This window comes from Pyxicephalus adspersus, chromosome 9, assembly GCF_032062135.1.
Source record: "Pyxicephalus adspersus chromosome 9, UCB_Pads_2.0, whole genome shotgun sequence".
In the NCBI taxonomy this organism is placed as follows: domain Eukaryota; kingdom Metazoa; phylum Chordata; class Amphibia; order Anura; family Pyxicephalidae; genus Pyxicephalus; species Pyxicephalus adspersus.
In genome coordinates this window covers 61,446,650-61,468,085 of record NC_092866.1, presented here as the reverse complement: position 1 = coordinate 61,468,085, position 21,436 = coordinate 61,446,650, and the positions used below count along the sequence as shown (strand labels likewise).

General features: G+C 40.6%; 1 protein-coding gene across 1 annotated transcript in view; it reads left to right on the top strand.

The window, feature by feature from the left end:
* SBF2 (SET binding factor 2) overlaps nt 1-21,436 on the top strand; it is a 244,611-nt gene that overhangs the window by 48,151 nt on the left and 175,024 nt on the right. Inside the window, exon 2 of the mRNA XM_072421567.1 lies at nt 13,279-13,364. Coding sequence (XP_072277668.1) covers nt 13,279-13,364 — 86 coding nt within the window. The remainder of the gene's footprint in view (nt 1-13,278; nt 13,365-21,436) is intronic.

Below are 21,436 nucleotides of genomic sequence, written 5' to 3'. Positions count from 1 at the left end.
AAAAAAAGACAAATGGCAATGCATTTAGGCCAAATAAAATGCATCAAACAATATGCTGCCTGAATTTGCCTTGCAATTTTTTTCCGGTCTTCCTAGAGTCCCACCTCGCCAAAGCACCCTATAAAATATTGACTTTCCAAAAGTCAGGTCATAGCTACACCTGAAATGCAGTGCTGGGGCATCTTTCAATATGGAATTATTAACTTGTAATGTCCAAAAATGTTGTAAAAATTTGGGGAAGACCCTTTTCTGTTCCAACATGACTGTACCTCTATGTACAAAGCCAGCTCCATAGTGGCACATGGATTGATGAATTTGATGTGAAGGAACTTGACTGACCTGCAATGAGCTCTCACCTCAACCCTACAGAACACCATTGGTGGAATGATCTGGAACACTGGTTGTCAGCCAGGTCTTCTCATCCAACATCAGTACCTGACCACACAAATGCACTTGTGACTAAATGGGCATACATTCCTGCAGGCACTCCGAAATCTTCTTAAACTCTGCTTTTCTGGGAGGGATGGAGGCCTTTATATCAATCTCCATATTTTTGGAATAGGAAGTCTAGTAAGCTCCTATAGATCTTATAGTTAGTGGTTTACAAACATGGCTATATATAAAATTTTCTGTTTGTGTAGATTGCACCACAGTGACAAATTTAAAGTGGAACCTTCATGTGTATGAACAAATGAAGGCCCTTATAACAATTCCTATATGTGACATTCACCCTTCCATGCTGTCCATTCAAAGCTAGTATTCTCCTAAAGTTTGTTTGTCTTGCATTTGCATGGAAAAGAAAGAGGTGGAGGCGTGAGGGTAAAGGTTGAGTGAAGAGTTCCTAAGTAAGGCTTGTCCAATGTAATAAAAAATGTCTGCCTTAAAGGAGCTTGTTATTATTTTGTAGTGATTTTTATAAAAAAAGAACAGAACAATAGTGTTTATGGACATGACAACCATTAAAATATAACACATAGGAAGAGTTGGAAAGAGCTAGTTAAGAGGGGGGTTTAATGGAATGCACACGGCACAGTTGGGTGATTATGAAAGCCATAAAAGATATTGTTCGATGCCTAGTGTGATCCAGCGCTGGGTGGACCCCTGTACTGGTGATATATAGTCTCTCTTTCCGGACAAGGTGCAGCCTTCGTGGTCCTGGCATCTCCTCGCTCCAAGTGTTGTGTAGCCTGACAAGTGCAGGAATAGGATGATGTCAGAATCTCCAGCCGCTCTTCCAGAAATGCTGTTTATTGGCCATTTATAAGAAATGTTTTTTTTTGTGCCCTAATTTCTTAAACATGCTGAATTCCTGAATGATATCTAACCAACAGAGTCTTGTTTCCATTGATTTGCGTTTCTCCTTATTTACTCTTTTGCCTTTTTCTTTCCTTTTCCCTTAAATCTTTTTTATTACTTATGAAGGCCGTGAAGCAGAACTAAACCCTTATAATTACTCGCCTATCACTGATCCGTCATTGGTGCCGCCATCTTCTTCCTACTTCTCTTCCTCGTTCCGATCTTTGGTCTTGATTGACATAACTTCCTTGCAGGCTTGTGGCTTGAGTTCATTCGATTCCGGGACCTACTGGGGAATCTGGGATGGTTTGGGTATTCCCGCAGCCAACTCTGAGCTGCACATGCACAGCTCATGATTTTGATGGCTGAATAGAACAATCTTGTAGACAAGAATGCCTATTTCAGAAGGGACATTGCCCGTCATGCAATAAAGCCCCCTTTGATCACCAGTTGTTTAAGTGGATCTTTAAGGGGTATTTGGCAGAGGGTTGAAGGACTTAGGCTGGGTACACTCGTTCAATAATTATCATTGAAAAGGATCTTTCCAATGACAATAGACTACACGATGCATGAATTGTAAAAATTGTACATACAGCCCCATTCTGCTCTATGGGGAGGGGGAAGAATAACGGAACAGCACCCTGCTGCACTCTCTCCCCTTCACTTTTATTAGGATCATTCATCATTTGTAGATCTGCCGGGACAGATCCATAAACATTGAATGACGAGTGCTGTACACGCGAGATTCTCGTCCAATATCATCCCTGGGGCGATTATCGGATGAGGATCATCTGATGTGTGTACGTAGCCTTAAACATTCAATTCTTTCCAGCATTTCATTAGGTACCCTACCAGAGATTAGATTACCTGTGCAGCAATTGTAGGGAGGGTACATGATGATCAAAGCATACGTGTACTCCCTGAAAGTGCATCAAAAATCTAAACTGTGCCCATACTTCCTATATCTGGATACAGAGATCTTCCTACTGCAGCCTAATCCCCCTCCAATCCAGGTTGCCTTCAATGTCATCTTCTGTCTACCTGAACAAACCATGAAATTGTCAGAAAGTGGAGCTTCTGCTGTGCAGGGGTGGGAATTCTTCTAGTCAAGGAGCGGCTTCCAGCATAATATCCATATACTTATACTGCTTCACCATTAAATCTTCCACCTCCTGTCTGCTGCCTAGCTATTTGAGCAAACAAATCCTCGCCTACTTGGATTGGCATTAGGCCACAATGTCCCTTTATCTAGACATAGTTGGTCCAATTTTAGATTTTTGATGAACTTTGGGGCCAACATATAACCATATATGATGGTTGGTATAGTTATACGGCAAGCTATGTGCAGAGGCACAAGCCAGTTACATGAGCACAGTAGAGGATTCTGGGAATACCTGGCCACAGGATACTAATCCCATGGCATCAATGAAGATATTATTTTTGGATATTTTATTTGGCTGATTATTAAAACTGAAAGGTCTTTTTCTAAATCTCTTACATAAAATGTCTGGTACTGCTTTTATTTGTCTTCTATAATTATTTAACGATACCAGAGTTTTCCTTTAACAGCTGTCACAACGGCTACTGCCAAAGCGCTATTAAAGTGCCTGAGTTCAGGGTGACATGTCACATTCTTTTTCCTTTTGAAAAACAAAACTGGCCTTAGAGGCTTTGGCTGTTTGAATGGCATTAGGATGTGAGCGATTAAACGGCTTTATATGAAGCAGTCGCACATAGTTATATGTTTTCCTATCATAACAAGACAACTCGGGAGAGGAATGCGGCAAATCCAACATCGCATACATTCTGCAAGGGGAGAATGATGGCTTTTTGGGTAAACACGGATTCGATTTAAGGCTCCTCCGGGATCAGAGCAGTTTAGAAAATGACTTGACTTGACAGACTACACATACTTAAATCGTCATAATTCATAACGTTGTCCATAGGGGTTGAGGTTAAGAATCCGTGCAATTCCTTAAAAACTGTCATCGTATCCATTTCTATTTGGGCATGTGTACAGAAGAACTTTGCGTGAGTCTGTTTATATACAATGCCTATAAGGGTATTTCATTCTTCCAAAAATGACCAAGTTTAGGTGAAATGAAACTTGCCATGTATAAAAAATCTGCATTGTTTATCTGTGTTGAAGTAACTTCGACCCAAGGTGGGTTGGCTTAGTTTGCTGTATCATTGTGTATAGCAAACAAGTGCCCTTTGTTACTTACAATGTATGGTTTTTATCATTCTTTTTGCATATCTATGCTGCTGATTTTTAACAACCTCTTTCAGCTACATCATTTTTTGACAGGGCTTTCAATAGTCAATGCCTGGGAAATGCAGTATTAATCCAACTGTTCAGTATCCACCCGACAGTCATGCGGTTACCAAAAAGTTCCGGGTGTTGCGCCCGGCTAAAAGGGGTTGGTGAGAACACTGAGCCCAGCTCCTAGTGGTCTTCACCAGGGGTTTTTGTGAAAAGTTGGCAGCAAGGTAGCAAAATTGGGAGATAGTTGTGCCCTAGCCTAGTCTCATCAACGACCTGAACAAATTAAGTTAAGCATATAATAAAAAAAATAAAAACCTTAAACAATGGTTGTTATTGTTCAAAGCTCACACCAAAGCATTCAGCAAAGTCAGTGATAAATGAGTCTTGCCCCTCCCAAACATATTTGGGTCTTGCCCCTCCCATGCATATATGGGTCTTGCCCTGCCATGCATATAAGGATCCCCTGTATAAGGATCTGCCCCTCCCATGTGTAAAAGGATCTGCCCCTCCCATGTGTATAAGGATCTCATGTGTATAAGTATCCGCCCCTCCCATGTGTATAAGGATCCCATGTATAGGGATTTGCCCCTCCCATGTGCATAAGGATCTTGCCCCTCCCATGTGTATAAGTTTCCGCCCCTCCCATGTGTATAAGGATCTTGCTCCTCCAATGTGTGTAAGGATCCTGTGTTTTTTACATATATACTTATATAACTTAATCCGCTTATATTTTTGGATTTGCAGATTGTTTTTTTACCCTTTTTTCCCAAAGCAAATTTTAATATTTAAATATGTGCAGTCCATCTCCATCTTCTTCTTTCTTCTCTTCCATTCTTTGGCCATCTTGCTGGGCTGGGATGATCTAGCGGGAGTTAATTATTTTCCCCCATGCATATTTTCCCCCTATTTTTTTTTTTTTTTTTTAAGCAGGACTTTAGTTCCACTTTCATGCTGTGTTATTTTCATTTTTCAGGTTTTGTTTTTACCTGGTAAACCATTGTATTCTTTCGGTTGTCACCCGGGCTGGACTTTGTCTGTCCCTATTCATCTCCATTACATAGATGATGATAAGATTAGAAGTTCATTGAAGAAATAAAGGATTTATTTGCTTTTAGTTCAGATTTCACAAAAGTCTGCAATTCTGGGAAGATCAATGGGTAATTTCTGTACTTGCTGAAAATGTCTTTCATCTGAAATTAAAAAAAATGCCGTCATCATATCTAAAATAAAAAAAAAAAGGTAAGCAGAAATAGTTTTTCTTAAGCGGATATCTTTTGATTGGGGATCTCTATCCTCGATTGATAGAAGTCTTATTAACGATGAAGAAAGTATGGCAACATCTGCCTTAGTACAACAAACACAATAAAGCAGACACGGGTCACTCCAATTAATTTGGCACTTTTTTTGCTTTATGAATAGTTTAAGGTTTGCGACATAAGTGGCATTTTTTTTAAAGCCGCATACACACGTGCAATTCTTGTTGTTGGAAAGGATCTTTCATGATCCTTTCCAACGATAAGAACCGCAAGATACATGAACGAGTGCTGTACATACAGCACCGTTCTGCTCTATGGAGAGGGAAGGGGGAGAGCGACGGAGGAGCACCCTGCTGCGCGCTCTACCCCTTCCCTTGCATTAGGATCGTTCATCGTCTGTGGATCCGCCAGGACGGATCCACGGACGATGAACGACCTGGGCTGTACACACGCCAGATTCTTGCCCGATATCTGGCCGATGCTGATTATCGGGCGAGAAAAATTTGACGTGTGTACGCAGCTTTAGTCAGCTTCCTATCTAGACCTTTGGATGTCACTTCTGCCCTCAGATATAATCCCTAGATTTTCCAATTCTTCATCTAGCGAAACATACATTTATCTGACGTGGATTGGCAAGAACACTCCATACTTGTTACAAATTACAGCTTTCAGAAAAACATAGTTATTTTACAGGCTTTCATAAGATAAAGTGTAATCCTTGTATAAATGTAAACCTTGTCATTGTCCTTTTTTAATAATGGAGCATTCTAATTTTCTTCTTATGAGCTGCTTGCAGTAAATCTTGTGTGGATCGAAAATAACTGCATTACAAAACCCAACAGTTAAAGCAAATCTGAATCTCTGCAAATCATGTCTTCGTATAATAATTTGCATGACATAAAATCAGCGGTTCTGCACTGTGAGCCAATCAGTCCCTATGGCATTGCTCAGTGCTGTTTGCAGCCACAGAGTTCTGTTTGAAGTTTAATATAGAATATTAGGCATGATAAAAAAATGACCTTTGCAGCAAGCCAGTAAATCTGCTATTTTCCACTTCTTGATTGTTCTCCAGTGAAACTACTAGAGTGTTGTATCCCCATGGACAGGTTGTTTAGGATAGACCTTGAGTATGTAACAATGCAATAAAATTCAGAGATCACCTAACTCCTTGTACACGCTACTATCACCTCTCGTCTGGACTACTGTAACATTCTCCTCTCTGGTATTCCACTAAACCGACTCTCTCTTCTACAATCTAATATGAATGCTGCGGCCAGACTAATCCATTTTTCCCACCTGCCCTCTTCTGCTGCCTCTCTTTGTAGTTCTCTTCATTGGCTTCTATTTCACCTTGTAAATAAATTCATCTCTTGTGCTTTGCCTTCAAATCCCTCCACAGTTCTTGTCCCACTTACCTTTCTGACCTGATAGTAAAATACTCCCCTAGCCACTCTCTTCTCTCTTTCAATGACCTACTAATGACTTCCTCACACATAACCTCATCACATGCACGGCTCCAAGACTTTTCTAGAACTGCCCTGACTCTCTAGAATGTACTTCTTTGTCCTATTTGGCTTGCTTCTACTTTCTGCTCATTTAAATATGCACTCATAACCCAACGCTTCAACCTCACCTACCCGTCATCTTCTGTCTTCTAAAACCTTCACTAATCACTCACCATTCCATATCCCACATCTTATTGTGTGCTACTTTCCTCCTCATTTGTCATTGTTTGTATCTGTCATTTACAATGCCTATTTTTTGTACAGCATTGCATAATATGTTGGTGCTATAAAAATACAGTATAATAATACACAATAAATACAGCATCATGTATATACTTAAATACTGGTATGCATTTCATACAGTTACCAGAATCCTTACCTTCTGCTTGCGGGAAAAAAAAGGAATACAGACCTCAGTAGCTCAAGCTGAAAGCTGATCTTCATACAGAAACCTCTCACCTTCGTTTCATCTGCTCCAAAAAGGAGCCAAAAAAAAGGGGGGGGGGGCTCTACCAAATCTTAGGGTGCACCTGCACATACAGTTCTAGCTGCCTTGGAAGTACAACGGGAACTTCCTATTTTATGGAAGCAATAGCCATTTAGGTGGAGGGACGGACAGCACAAAATTTAGGTTGCCTATTTTCTAAGAACTAATACTCTTTGGGGCTATATTGCATTTCAAGGGTTGTAGCCAACTCAATTCAAAGTACATCCCTTGCTACTATCCTGCTGATACTGAGGCAGACTTTTGCTGCAATTTCCTCAAACAGACTAAAAAGTGGAGATCTGCTAGCTTTTTTCACCTTCATGACCAGCCCCTTCAGCAAGTAGGATTGCAGTTGTCTGACACTGCGCTGCACATACCGCTCACGCCTTATAATCTAAATTTGGTGTCAATTGGTTCAGTATATTGACCTAAAAAGATTTCAAAACCATATCCTTCTTTTCAGCCTGGAATTCTTTAGGTATTTTATATCAGCGAAAGTCATTTTTGTTGTCCTTGTAATAGAATGTGACCTTACACAGAGGAGTTAAACATTAGCTGGTAGAGAAAGTGGAAAAATATCAATTATTTAACCAGGCTCTGGCCCTTGTCTTGAATAACAGACCTGGAGCCTGACCTGGCCTGACTCTGTCTCCATGCAGATGTGTTTCTTGTTGCATCTGCCGTGTGTCATGACACAAAAAGCAGTTTACCAATCCACCAAAAAGTAAAAATAAAAATAAAAAAAGCCTTATTTATTATTTTGCCTAAATATTGAATAAAAAAATGACCCTTACATCTGCAGAGCCCCCAATTTCTCCGGCGGTGTTTCTTTTTTTTTGGGTCCCTCACTGTCTTGGAATCTGGTTTCGTCCTGGCGTGGAGGAATTGCCCGGTGTCACCAGCTTCCTTAGTCTTTTATTTTTCTTCCGGTTACATCACCCAGTCTCACGTCACCCAGTCACGCACTGCTTATGTGTGAAATAGGCATCCCCCCCCCCATTACAAGAAAAAGCTCATTGGGATTAAAAGAGTCCTCCTGGGATGCGTGACATGCCTGCCATGGCATTAAAAACTAAAGTGGAGGGGCTTCACCTTTTTTTTTTTTTTTTTAAGGGTTAAAAAAATAAATTAACCTTTACCCTTCATAAAACGGTTGTCTACCCCTTTATGTAAAGTAAAACGTTTGGCTGATAGGTCCTCTTAGAGTAACAGGGTTTACAGTTTCACTTCTCCCAATCCTCTTACTAAGTTCAAGTCCAATACCAAGACTTTTTTATGGTTTTGGTCAATGGGGAAGGGATTAAACCTCTAAGGCTTCGGTTGTCCCCAATGACCCATTGGAAAGATGACCCCATCTCCTTTTTTTAGTAGAAAAGCATGAGAAATCCAAGATTGTTTGCCTTTGGAAGAAGAGGTGGAGAAAAATTTTCCATTGGGTATCTCCATTTTGTCTCTTTTTTTGGAATGGGGTTGTTACCACCCGCCTTGCCTTGTAACCGCACCTGCACAGGTTGTAATAATGTGTACTTTGGGTTGGTTTTCATCACCTGCTTCACGTAGATGTTACAGCAGACCAAAGCCAATGTAACAAGATGAATGTGTTTGAGTAGGCGTAGACTTTGTGTGCTCCAAATTCATACTCTTAGACTACAATTGCTGGTACAGGTTAGACAAGACTGACATTGTGTACGTGCCAGGGGTAATTAATCTCGGGCCTATAATGTTCTCCTAAGCCGGAGATGTCTTGAACAAAGCAGCACTTTTCATGTCTTGGGCATGACGTTTCCTAAACATTATACCTTCAATCATTCTGTGAAACCACATACTAATTCCATGTTTTTCTTTTAATGCCCACTGGTGGTATTTACTTCTTGTTGAATTTCGAGTCAGCATGTTAATCTGTAACTTTCTTTTACTGCCAGCCAAGAGGTTGTCCCTTCAGATGGTGACAGTTCCCTGACAGCCTTTTGCTCTTGTGAATGTCTCATTTTTTGCAATTGGTTGTGTGTTTGTAGTTGCATATTGTGTATAGATACAAAACAGAGGACTTTTCTGGACACAATTGACACCAAATGATAGAAAGTGAACAAAACTGTAGCTAGGATCAGTGTTTTTATCATCTTTGGATAACTTGAGATCAAGCAAGCAGATCCAAAACTTCTTTCAGTTTCCATACCACTTACAAGGAAAGTTACCAAATTTTACTAACTTTCAAAGCAGAACTTCTAAACCTGCATTACTCACCTGTTCCCATTCCTTTGTGGTGTGCCGCCATCTTTCCTGTCTTCGTATGTAGAGGATCTTTGATGTAACTACGCGGGAGTTCATTCATTCCCACCACACGCAGGGGAAGCCGGGATTGCTGGGTATCCTGACGACCAAAGCAGACAATGTGCATGCGTAGCTCAGGTTTTTTGCCTGAGAGATCAGGCAGGTAGAAGGGGTTATTGCAAAAAAGGGACATCGCTTGTTCTTTTCTGAAAAAAAGTGTTCATCAAAACACTCAACAGAGATTCACTACTGTCCCGGAGGTGTAAAATAGATTGCATGGGGGAATTATGGAGGTAGCCATTGTAGAGATTTTTAAATCATTGTCTTTCCACACACAGCCCAGATGATTTAATACATCTGGTCATTGGAATCATTGGAAGGAGCCTAAGAAGAGAAAATGGGCACAACAAAATCTATAGACATCATGATATGGCCCTCCCATAAATTTACATACAAACAGAGATGTTGGGTTGATGGTAGATATTGGCTCTGCCTTGGTAATTATGATTTCAGGTATACTGGTCCCACCAGTCCCGAGGAAGCCTATGTTGCGAAATGTATTGAACACTTTGATATGTACAAACAATGTTTCTGTACTGGCTAACAAATCTTTGAATTTTTAATCATATAATATATCATATTTTACCTTTGTTAATAATGCCGTTAAAGTCCTGAAAATTGATTCTGTTTTTGGTCTTTGTCTATTATACCAAGTCTTTGGCTTCAATGCCCTAATAAGTTGCTTTCTTCAAGAAGGTCTACGTCATACCTCTTTGGGGTCTGTAACTTAAAAGTATTGAAGTTCCACACAGCCAGGCATCTAACGTTTTTAGAAGTAGATCGGAAACCGAAACCCAAGTTCTTCTTTCCTGATTGATTTTAATGTAAATGGGAGGATTGTGAAGATACAGGAAACGTTTTGGGTACTGGATCGTTTAGTGTAGGCAGTTACTCCAATTTGAACTTTTTGTCAAATATGATGTTTTTTTTCAAGGTTGTGGGAGTGGTGGCTGTTGATCGAAATACATCTCTACTTGCTTGATACAGTCTAGTTGTTAGGCAACATTCAAACATTATTGAATCTTAAATGTTGTGCCACAACTTAGTTTCCTTTTTTATACGTACATTGTCCGAAATAATTACCGGAGTAATTTTTTTTTATACCGCGTAAACTTAGGACAACGATTACTCTATCTTTCAAGCCCTGATGAAGAGGGGTAGTTTGAAACGTGTTGGCTTTATTGCAAGTTGTAAAAAAAACTTTTGGACTGTATCTTATACTCCTGACATATTCCACCTTGGTCATGAAATGAGAGCAATGTGTCATTGCTGAGCCCTTGCTCCGTTTCCCGGCCTTTTGCTTACCTACAGCCTTCCATGGTATTGACCCAGAACAAGTATTTTCCATGCCATTGTCTTGATGTTGTAACTATTGTTGTCAGAAACAGCCAAACAAAAGGAGGTTGGCCGTGGCAGCCAAAGATGTTTCATCCCAAACAGCACCAGCTGTGAGTTTTTCAAGAATTGTGAATTAGAGCAAGAACTGTTCAGGAATATGAGGTCAAATCATTTGCATTGATATTGGTTCGTATTTAAACAATTGATGATATCTGTTCATCATCTGCTATGGCACACTGGCAATGCAGGAACGGTCTGAATCTATCAGTTTTCAATGTTCCACATGTCACCCTGTTTACACGAAATACTTAGCGCTGTCCCAAGCCCGAAATAGAAACCATTGTGAGAATTTTTGGGCGAGCCGTCTCTCGGCATCCGCGCTGGGACTTTGTCCGAGGACTTTGTGTAACCGGTGCAGATTTGCTGTGCTGTTTTTCAGTCTTCTTGACTCATGCTCGAAAGATGCATATGCCCCGAACATATGCTCCTAATTATTGCACAATAGGAGCAAATGTCTCATTTCAGGACTTTGGATTTTTTATTCATGCCCTGGTTTGTTCAATCGTTTTATACTTATCGAAGAATCTAATGGTTGCCGACAAATCCTATTCACAGCTGGTTTGGTGGTAGTGATGAACCCAAAATCTGATTCCAGATTCCTCTAAACTATAGTTTCTAATAGCAGAGCTTCTTAGATCACTACATACAATTCACAATTGTCTCCATTTGTGATGCCAGGAAGAATGTCATGAGCAAATGTAGCTGATCTTGGTCATCTGTCGCATCGTGTATAAAATTTTGGCTTTGCATACACTTTATCCTTAATGGGTTGGAAAGCTGAATGCCAGCGTTCTCTTAAATCTTTGCACAGTTATACGGGACTGTAATAGCCTACAATGATTTTACAATGTGCATTTGAAGCTGCAGCAAGTCAGATCCCACCTTCTTTCCATCCAGCATCATCCAGCTTTTTTTTCCTTAGACTGTCCCCAGCCTGCCCCATTCATTTATTGGTTTTTAGATCATGGAAGCTCAGCTACACGTGGAGATGCTTCCATAGCTTCCTTTTTTCGGGAGGCCATATACAGCATCCTGACGGACCCTCCCTCATGTCATGATTTGCCTGCTTTGCATTAAGAAGCATAAAGAAAATTTAATCAGATATATAATAAAAATAGTAATTGTTTTCTAATCTTTTAGATTGTAAGCTCTTCAGGGTAGGGTCCTCTCCTGTGTCACTGTCTGTATCTGTCTGTTATTTGCAATACATATTTAATGTACAGAGCTGCTGAATATGTTGGCGCTTTATAAATACAGTTTATTAATAATATTATTTAATTATAATTATAATTTCATTATCATTTTGATGATCGGGGAAAGGAGGATCCATTGCAATATATTGTGTAAGGCTGTGTGCACACGTTAGCATTTCATTGCCAAAAACAATGTTTTATGTTCATCTCAGGTGAAAATCTAGTACAATCCCAGGTATCCACATTAGTTAATGATGTTAATGGTCAGCCTGGTTGGATCACTAACGGCCAGCGCCATTGTTAAATGTATATGGATCCCTGGTGCGGAGTGCATCTCACTTGTCCTCACCCCTTAATAAAAAATAAAAAAAGAACCAGCGGCTTATCAGTGAGCCCAGCAGCCAATCTGTACAGCAGTCGTTCCTAAAATGACTGCCAAAATGATTTAATTTCTGGAACCCAAAAATATGTACTAAGCTTTGCACAAAAAAACAGGACTGATGTATTTTGGGTAATAGGTACAGTTTTTTCCTTTTTTCCATACCTGTGGTAATCATTTTATTCTAGTGGGGGGAAATACTTCACCCTTATTTTTAATTTTACAGGTGTTTAGTTGCTGAAATCATATTACAATGATTTGGACATTTGCAAATATACAAATCCTGACTTTAGTGACTGATGGCCCTGCAAAATATTCTTACCTTTCTGATCGCACCCCTGTTAAATTGAGGGTGCTGACATCTTTTTCTTCTCTTTGGATTAGAATCTTAATCCTCCTTGATTGGCTGGCTCAGGAAGGAGAACGCATTCGGGCAGGTTAAGCACGTTTTAATATTTGTGATCAGGCTGGTTCATTATTGTAGAAGGGACAGTCAATGCCCCCCTATGTAATAGGTAACCTGCCTGATCACAAATATTTTTGCAAACTTTAGTATTGCTTTAAGGTTTGCTCAGGAGTCACACTATAGGTTTGCTTCAAAAAGAAACTTTTTCCTGTGTTGTACAATATTATGAGGCAATGCAAAATTTGCTTTCACTTTCATGCTTCATACAGTTATTGCCAAGTAATCATATTGCAGAATCGGCAGATTTGCTGACTGCTCCTCTGTAGCAGAAAGCTGCATGGAGTTTCCAAATCTGCATTCATTCATATACTGACAGACTTGGTTTAAAAAAAAAAAAAAAAAGTCTCCTTAATAGGTGAATGTATTCCTGTTTTAGTAACATGTACTCTTTTATATTGCACTTGGTCTCCATTGCTTTTTACCACTTCTGTCTGTGTTTTTATCCTATATATAATTTAAGATGGTTCAGGCTTTTGGTCCTGGATAAGATTTGTTTCCGTTCCATTCACTGGTTAGGGTTATATATTATTCTATAAATCTGCTTATTATCCTTCATTGAAGTATAGAAAGCCTTGGCTGATAGGCACAGAAAAGAGCTAAATGTCCAAGACGATAATACTGCAGAACAGAAAAATCCTTCTGTATCATATTGTGGTTAGCAGCCGCAGAACAATGATTTCATTTTTTGTTTCTATTCACAGGCTCTGGTGAAGGACTGGGCAAAATAATTCAAAGGTTTCCTCTGACTGACTGGAGCGATACGCCATTCCCACAAGGAATTGAACTGGTACGTGGAAAGTTTATTTTTAGAAGTTTTGTTTATATGCTTCTGGACCAAATTCACTGAACAAAAAATAAAAATAAAAAAATAAAAATCACTTGTTATGGAATGCAGTGGTAATACAATGTAGCAACTAAAATCTTTTTCTGCTTTCCAGTCTCATCTTTGCTCCTCCCAATGGATTATTCACCTTCATTACCTTTTACAGGTGAAATGTTTACTGGGCTGTTTGCTAACTATTTGGCCATCAGACCCTAATTCCCTTTAAATTTTTCACATCATCAAAGATTCTTTGATGCCCGTATTGATGAGTCTATAGACATGCAAAACCTGTTTGTAGCAGCCCAGAATGTCCAGTGTGTGTCAAATGAACCTGTCATTGAATTCTAATAGATCTCAGAAGAAGGCCAATGAGGGGTCGCCTGCAGGTCAAACGCATCTGGTACTGAATTCAAATATATTACAGAAGCAGGTCCACTGCAGGTCAAAAGCACCTGTCATTGATTTCTAATTAATTTCAGAAGCAGGCTTATATAGGAGGTCAAATACATCAGGCAGTAAATTTGAATAGAAGCAGGCCAAAAAGAGATCCATTGCAGGTCAAATGTGCATCTCAGTGGATTGGAATAGGTGACAGGCCAGAAGAAGGTCCACCTACTTTCAAACGCACCGGTCAGGGAATTCTTATAAATCTCAGAGGCAAGCTAATAGAAAAATCCACAGCAGGTCAAATGCACCTGTCATTGGGTTTTGAATGATCCCAGAAGCAAGCCAGAAGGAATCCACCAGCAGGTCAAATATTGCTGCCAATAAAATCTGAATTATTATAAGTGGAATGCTATCAGCACAAACCCAAAACCTATGGATATATGACGTTTTGGATCTCCAAAATCAGCCATATTTTGACCACCTCATGTTGGCCTGCTAGAGGAATAGGTAAACAGAACCAGCAATATATATTTTCCGAAAGTTTACTTATTATAATTTTTCACAGCAGCCAATGTCTATTTTTCAATAATACTGTACAGAGATTGTGAAAGACAGACTCTAGTGTGTTATCCCTGAAAATAATGAACAGTGTGGCCAATAGCCAATATTGCTTTAGCCATGATCAACAATTGTAATAGGCATTTATTATGAAAGCTGCATTCATCATCAAGCAGAAGTTCAGGTTAAAAGTGAAGTTCCTGTTTGTGTACAGAAGGATTTTTAATTCTGCCCCGCAGCAATGTCGCTGGGTACGCAGGAAAGAAAACATGCAAAACGGAATGTAGAAAATCCAGATTTAATTTTATTTTGTGAAAAAGCCCCTCTTCATTAGAGCTAGTACTGGAATGATAAAATGAAAGGGATTCTTTGGGGTAAATAATATGATAATTGCTCCAGATGCTGATCAAGCACTGCCAGGCAGAAACTAGAGGACTTTGGTTCACCGATTTAAAGCTGACATAGACAGAGAACACCCCTATGATCCCCACCTAGTCATGTATGTAATGACACTCTGAATGACATTCCCGGTGACAGCAATGGGTCCAGGAATTTGGCTTCTTGGGCACCAAGGGGTGCATTGTGGGAATCCGGCTGACTTGCGGCAAGGAAGGGCACAATGGTGGGCACATGTATTTAGAGATTTTTCAGGACAGGTTTGCTTTAAGATATCCATAGGTATATGAACCTGCTTGAAACGGCCCTAAATTCTGTCTTGTAAACATTTTTTCCCGAAGCAATTTTTTTCTCCATAATAAAGCTGATTTGCTTTATTGAGCTTTCTCTAATAGGTTTCTAAACAGAAAGCTTTGGAGTCCTCTGGAATTTTTGTCTCTCATCTATGGAAAAAGGATTTGGATGGGGACCTGACTATCAATCGTGTAACCTTCCATGTGTTTGCTGAATCTGGCCTTTTATTCCCCCCCCAACAAGGAGACATATAAAACCGCGTGTTGGTCTGAAACACCTTTCTGAAAATACATGTAGTGTCCAAATGGTAACACCCATCCTGAAGTTGATGTAAACAAGCTGCTGACTGGTTGTGCTATCGTCAGGTGCCTACTTGTTTTTAAAGAGAAAATGAATTGATTGTTGGTTAGGTTCAAATACCTTTTAGAAATCATTTTTTTTTGTTTACATTTTTAATTAGCATGAAGTGACCATTTGCAAAGGATGCTCCTAGATTGTGAGCCCTTCGGGGCAGAGTCCTCTCCTCCTCCTTTGTCGCTGTGTGTGTCTGTCATTTGCAACCCCTATTTAATGTACAGCACTGCGTAATATGTTGGTGCTATATAAATCCTGTTAATTAATATTAATAATAATAAAAATAATGATGGAAGTTTTTGCAAGAATGCACAGCATGCTTAGAGGAAACGTGTGCAATAATGACTAAGATAATAGGGGGAGGAAAGTGTGTCAAACCTTTTTCCCATACTTTCCATTCTGTGCTATTTAGCTCTCTATAAAGCTGGGAAAAGCCTCTTACTGACAGCCAGACACCAGCAAACTTCATTGTAACATGTAACTGTCTGGAATGGTATGCAGTGGGATATCTGTCTGACCCAAAACAAATGCATTGAAAGACCTGACTGAAGAGTTGTATTGCAGTTGTTGCATTGTGGGGTACTTCCTAATTTCTTCTCCGTGGCCAAAAGGAACAATTTTTCTACTGCAAACATGCTAAGCCTAGTTGCTGGGTCACTGACATAGAGCAGGCAGGATGCCTGGTATGCTCCTGCTTGTTCCAGGTCTGTGACTCATTGGGTACTGATGCAAGGTTCAGGATGACAGCTCTGGAAATAACAGTGTTCAACCCAAAATTTTTTTTTAAGCCGGGTGGGAATAAATTGTAGGCGGGTGGCAGTCCTTATATTGTAACCCAACTCTTCAGTAACTATCCAAAAACAGTCAGGTGGTTAGGTGGTACGCCCAGCTAAAAGGGGCCAGGGAGAACACTAACACCATGTAAATGTCCACACGTGCAGCCAAGTAGATTCCTTTATTGTACTTTTCTGGGCTCCAAGCTGTCCCCAGGTACCTCTTTCTACTCCCCCATCCATTTTTCTTCATCTTCTCCTCTTCTACAGTGGTGGCTGGTTCTAGATGATGGGTCAGTTCTTCATCACCCTGCACAAACATTCCTCTGTCTACTGACAGGGAGTCCTATTACTCATAAGACCAAGGACTCCTTGGGGCACCAAAGATGTTCTTTCAGCCAAGCAGCCTGAAGAAGGGATATGTTATAAAGCCAAAACTGCTTTTTATGTTAATGTAAAGCTTCGGAAAGATCTTCTTGCCCTTGCCCTTTCCATGCTCCAGCGATGTCCCCAACTGTCTCCTCGTTCCATTACAAATATTCCTTTTTGGGACAGAACAACATATTGTCCTTCCTTCCCCCCATTTCACATGGTGCCAGTATGAGCTTGGGCTACTTTTTCAAAATAAAAATGTTCAGAGTTGGACTTTAATATGAATCTGTGCCCAAACCACACACAATAAACTATTTCTATATTCTACATAAGGAGCAAAAGCACTTTAAAACAAGCCCCTGATGCTCTCTATATCTGTAAACATTGATAAGATTGTAGTATGGAGTCTGCCTTCTCAAGTAAACAAGCAGGACTTGTTTAGGGCTTGTTCCGGCTGTTCCCAGGCAGCTCATTAGCAGCTCCCGGGCAGCTGACAGCCTACCAACTGCTGATCAGCCACCCACTGAGAGTTGGGGTGTAAATGGGGTTGCATCATGCCTTAGAGACAGGCGCTGCTTGCATTGTCTGGCATGCAGCCACACTTGTTGAGCAGTAACTTTACCACTTCACAGCAATCTGGGAGCAATGCTTGTTAAGAATATATAAATATTTTAATGCCTGTGGTCTGGACATTGGTGCACTTGTTTCATCATTACTATCTTGTTTTTATATAGCGCCAGCATAAAACATAGCACTTCAAAAGTCCATAGTTGCGTCATAGTCCCTCAGTGAGCCTCACCATTTATTGTTCTGCAGTAGTGATATGTCGTTAACACAGTCTAGAGCAGTGGTCGCCAACCTTTTGGACCTCACGTACCACCAAATTTACGGACTCCAGACCGTGCATGCTCGGGGAGCCATGTGTCACTCAAAGGGGAAGAAACTTCCAGAACCCTTCCCACTCTCCCATGGCAGATCTGAGCAATGGGGGGACACGGTTCGCAGCTCTGGCCGGTGCTCTGCTGGGGGGCGCCCCGGGCAGAGCCGCGAACCACGGGTTGGCGACCACTGGTCTAGGGTCAACTTTGGGGGGAAGCCAATTTACCTACCTTTGTGGTTTTGGAATGTGGGAAGAGATTGGAGGGCAAACTGTGCCCTTTCTTTGGGTTTGTGCTTTTTTTTTTTTTTTTTTTGAAGGCAGTCTGTCCTCAAAATAACAAAACTTGGAAAATTATTATGTAATGATCTTTTTCGGAAATAAATTTTCTCCTAAATCTATCAGTATAATGTCACTATTCATTTTCATTTTATAGTATAATTGTAAATTGATTTCGGGTGCGGCCATAATTATAATCACTACTCCCAGACACAGGCTGGATTCTTCAATAAAAAAAGAAAATAATTCCAAAACGATTTCCATTGCAGGTGACTTGCAAATTACTAAATGAATCTAATTCCTTTATTTACTGTAGCTTTGCATGCCACAGATTCTCTTTATCTTTTTTTTTTAAAAGTAGATTAATAAACCAATATCGATTATCATGTCTTCTAGATCCGTCATTAGTGTCAGTTTACTAAAAATCATTTTTGCTTTCTCCAGGGTTAAATTGTTGTTATGGTTGAAGCAACGCATGTGGCAGTAGTTCAAGAAAAATACAAGTTTTGCCCTTGTCATTGCTGGAAGCGGAGAAGGTTAATGAGATTATGTAAGGAACAGAATAGCATTCCTTTAACAGCAGCAGCAATATAAATGACAGTTTTCAACATTCTGTAGTCTGAAAAGGGAGCCGAGTCTTGGGAGTGTGCATGGGATATTGGGAACATGGGGTATACACCGAGCTCCACGTCTGGTCACTTACTGTAGGAGGTGGTCTGGTAGGCAACTTACAAAAAATGTTTTTTTTATGGGAATTGCCAAGAAGTCACTTTTTGGTTGCTAGAAGTTTTGAAACGTAATACTCATTGAGTGTTTATTCAGTGTACATATAGTACAGAATCCTTGTAACTATGTAGACTTGACTTGTGTTCCAGAATCTGTAAGTGCTCTGCTGGGCTTTACCTAAAGATGGCATTTCATGTCAAAAACTTTCAATATGCTGCAACAGACCCTCCTAAAACCAGCAATACATCATGTACCTTCTTTTCCAAGAAATAAGATATCCAAGAAGACCCAGTGATCCGTTACCAATTTCACACCCAGAAACCACAAATTCAGCCAGCTTTCAGGTCATTACACAATTACCTCTTTTTCTCCACAAAGTCAAACTGTGGTCTCTGTGTTTTTTTTTTCTTCTTTTTATAGAGCACTGGTCATTACAATTCATACGATGCTTTACTTACCAAGGCTGAAAAAACCCAAAAATAAAAAAAAATTGCAATACAGGTGATGTCCCTGCTGCAGTAAAATAACCTTGCCTGCTTAAAAAGGAACTAAAATAACAACAGCCCAAAAAAAATACACTTACCTTCAATCTTGCAGGGCAGTCCGATCCATCCCGGGCTGTCCTGCATTGGGTCCCATGTCGCTTTGGGTGCCGCCATTTTCATCTCTTCTTCCAGGTTCTTCATCCTACCTCACCTGACCCAGGCGCGAGATCTGGTCACATAGGATGGAAAAAAAAACTTGCCGAACTCACTGCTCATGCGTGAGATTGACAAATTTTTTTCTTTGCTCAAAAAGGCTTCTTCTGCGGGCATGGGCAGAAGGAGCACCCAGGAGCCTCCCGTGATGCCTGACGTAGGTGTCCTGGGAGGCTTCGTGGTCCCATTCATTCTCGATTGCCTAGGCGATTGAGTATTAGGGGGCGGTGCTGCACCCTTTAAAAAAAAAGTTTAGGTACGCTTTAATCGCGCATTTTTATTTGCACTCACCTGCTCTTGTGCAGGCACTACCACGTTCACCATATCTTTCTCCAGGAGCCTTAGGCCATTGACTAAGCAGGAGTTTATTCCCTCCCATCAGAGGAAGCCCATACTATTAGAAATTGCACAGAACATTTTACAGCATTATCCCCAGATTTTAAGTGGGAAGAAACTGTAGGTTAGTGGCAACCCTTGTATTGTGACTCAACTTTTCAGTAACCACCCAAAAAGAGCTGCGTGGTCATTAAAAAGAGCCGGGTGGTGCACCCAGGTAAAAGGGGCTAGGGAGAACACTGCTTTTATTTAGTATTTTCACCCCATCTGTCCATTACCACCTTGGGTTATTTTGAAGCCATGACCCCTCTGTGCGCAGCCAGCCTGGCAGGATTTGCACGCAGCAGAGGGACAGCCTCAGCTATTTCATAGCTTTGTCTTCTGTGTGCCAGTTCAGGATTTTCACAGCGATAATCAGTCTTTGATCTCGCTCATCTGTGAGATGAGGCAGTGAATTTCTCTCTAATCCTCTGGCCCGTCTGCCGTGACCGAGCCAGCCTATGAAACAAAGATCAGTCAGGCAGCTGGCGCGGGCCTTCGTGCGTGAAGCCGCGTATCTGTAAAGATGTCACAGGCGAGACTCACTGCTGCGACATGACCAACCTGAGAAAGGCCAACGTAAAACCTGAGTGCAAAGCTGCACGTAATTACCTGTTGACTAAACTATTTGTATTATTTAAAGAAAGAATCCTCATAAAAATGGCTTCATAATTATTATATGGAAAGGATTTGAAGGTGGGAGAATGAAACTGCAATGACATTTTGTTTTTGAGTCTGCCTTAAATGAAGTATTATCTCAGCACAACGAAATGAAACTGCACTTATTTTGGGGAAAATAAATCTGAGAGAGCTATATACATTGCAAGCATTTTAAAAACGTTATTGCTGATTCATATTTGCTTGTATTCTGTAGTTACTGACTGCAATGTGAATGTAGTAACATCCATTCCTCATGCTGAAGTACCCTTTGCTGGAGCACTCCAAATAGCAAAATTCACACTTTTTTACAGAATGAAGAGTTTTAGTTCTTACTCAGCAGAGACTAGGGGTGGATTTCCGCAGAAAGGTGACTGCTTCCACACTAAAGCATGGGACCTTCTCTACAGCCACAGCTCCAGCTGAAAAGCCTAAGGATTGGTTCAGTCCTGCATTGGGATCGAGCAATTCCATGCGGCTCCCCTTGACCAGCACCCTGCTAGCTACAACTAAAGAACATTTGACAGCTGGTGGCAGTGCGTGGTACCGTATCTGTTGATCTGCTAGAAATTCACTTGGCTCCTGTCTTGTGGGCTGGCAACACAGTACATTTTGCAGACTGAGTAGTGTCAACCAGGCCCAGTCTCCTTTTGCCTAAAGTGGAACTAAAGATGTGAATAAATATTTGCGTTCAGGCAGAGCTTTATTGGCAAGGGACAGGTAAGGTCCCCTCTTTAATAAGAATTCTTATTTCTGATTTCAGCTATCAAAATCAGCACCCGCAAGGAACCTAGACAGGTCATTTTAAACCGGGTTTAGTTCTGTGTTCCTATCATACTCACCACATGCAGTCTAGTTTTGGGCACCAGTTCACAAAAAGGACATTGGATTTGGATAGAGTGCAGAGAAGGGCAACTAAAAGTAATGAGGAGCTCAGCTATGAGGAGAGATTAGCTGAACTGAATCTATTCTCCTTTGAGAAGAGATGTATAATGGGGGATATGATCCCCCTGTATAAAATTTATAAATGGTCCATATAGAGAACTCTCTTCCACATTATTCACTTTGAGATCATTAACAAGGGGTGCTCTTTGCGTCTGGAGGAAAAGAAGTTTAAGGTCCGGGTAAGGAAGGGATTCTTCACTGTAAGGTCTGTGAAAATGTGGAATCGGCTCCCTCAGGAAGTAGTTTCAGCAAGTTATATAGATTGCTTTAGGAAAAAGCTGGATGTATTTTAGAAGCACAGAATATAACTGGGGATTAAAGCTTTAAACTCCCTAGCAGTAACCC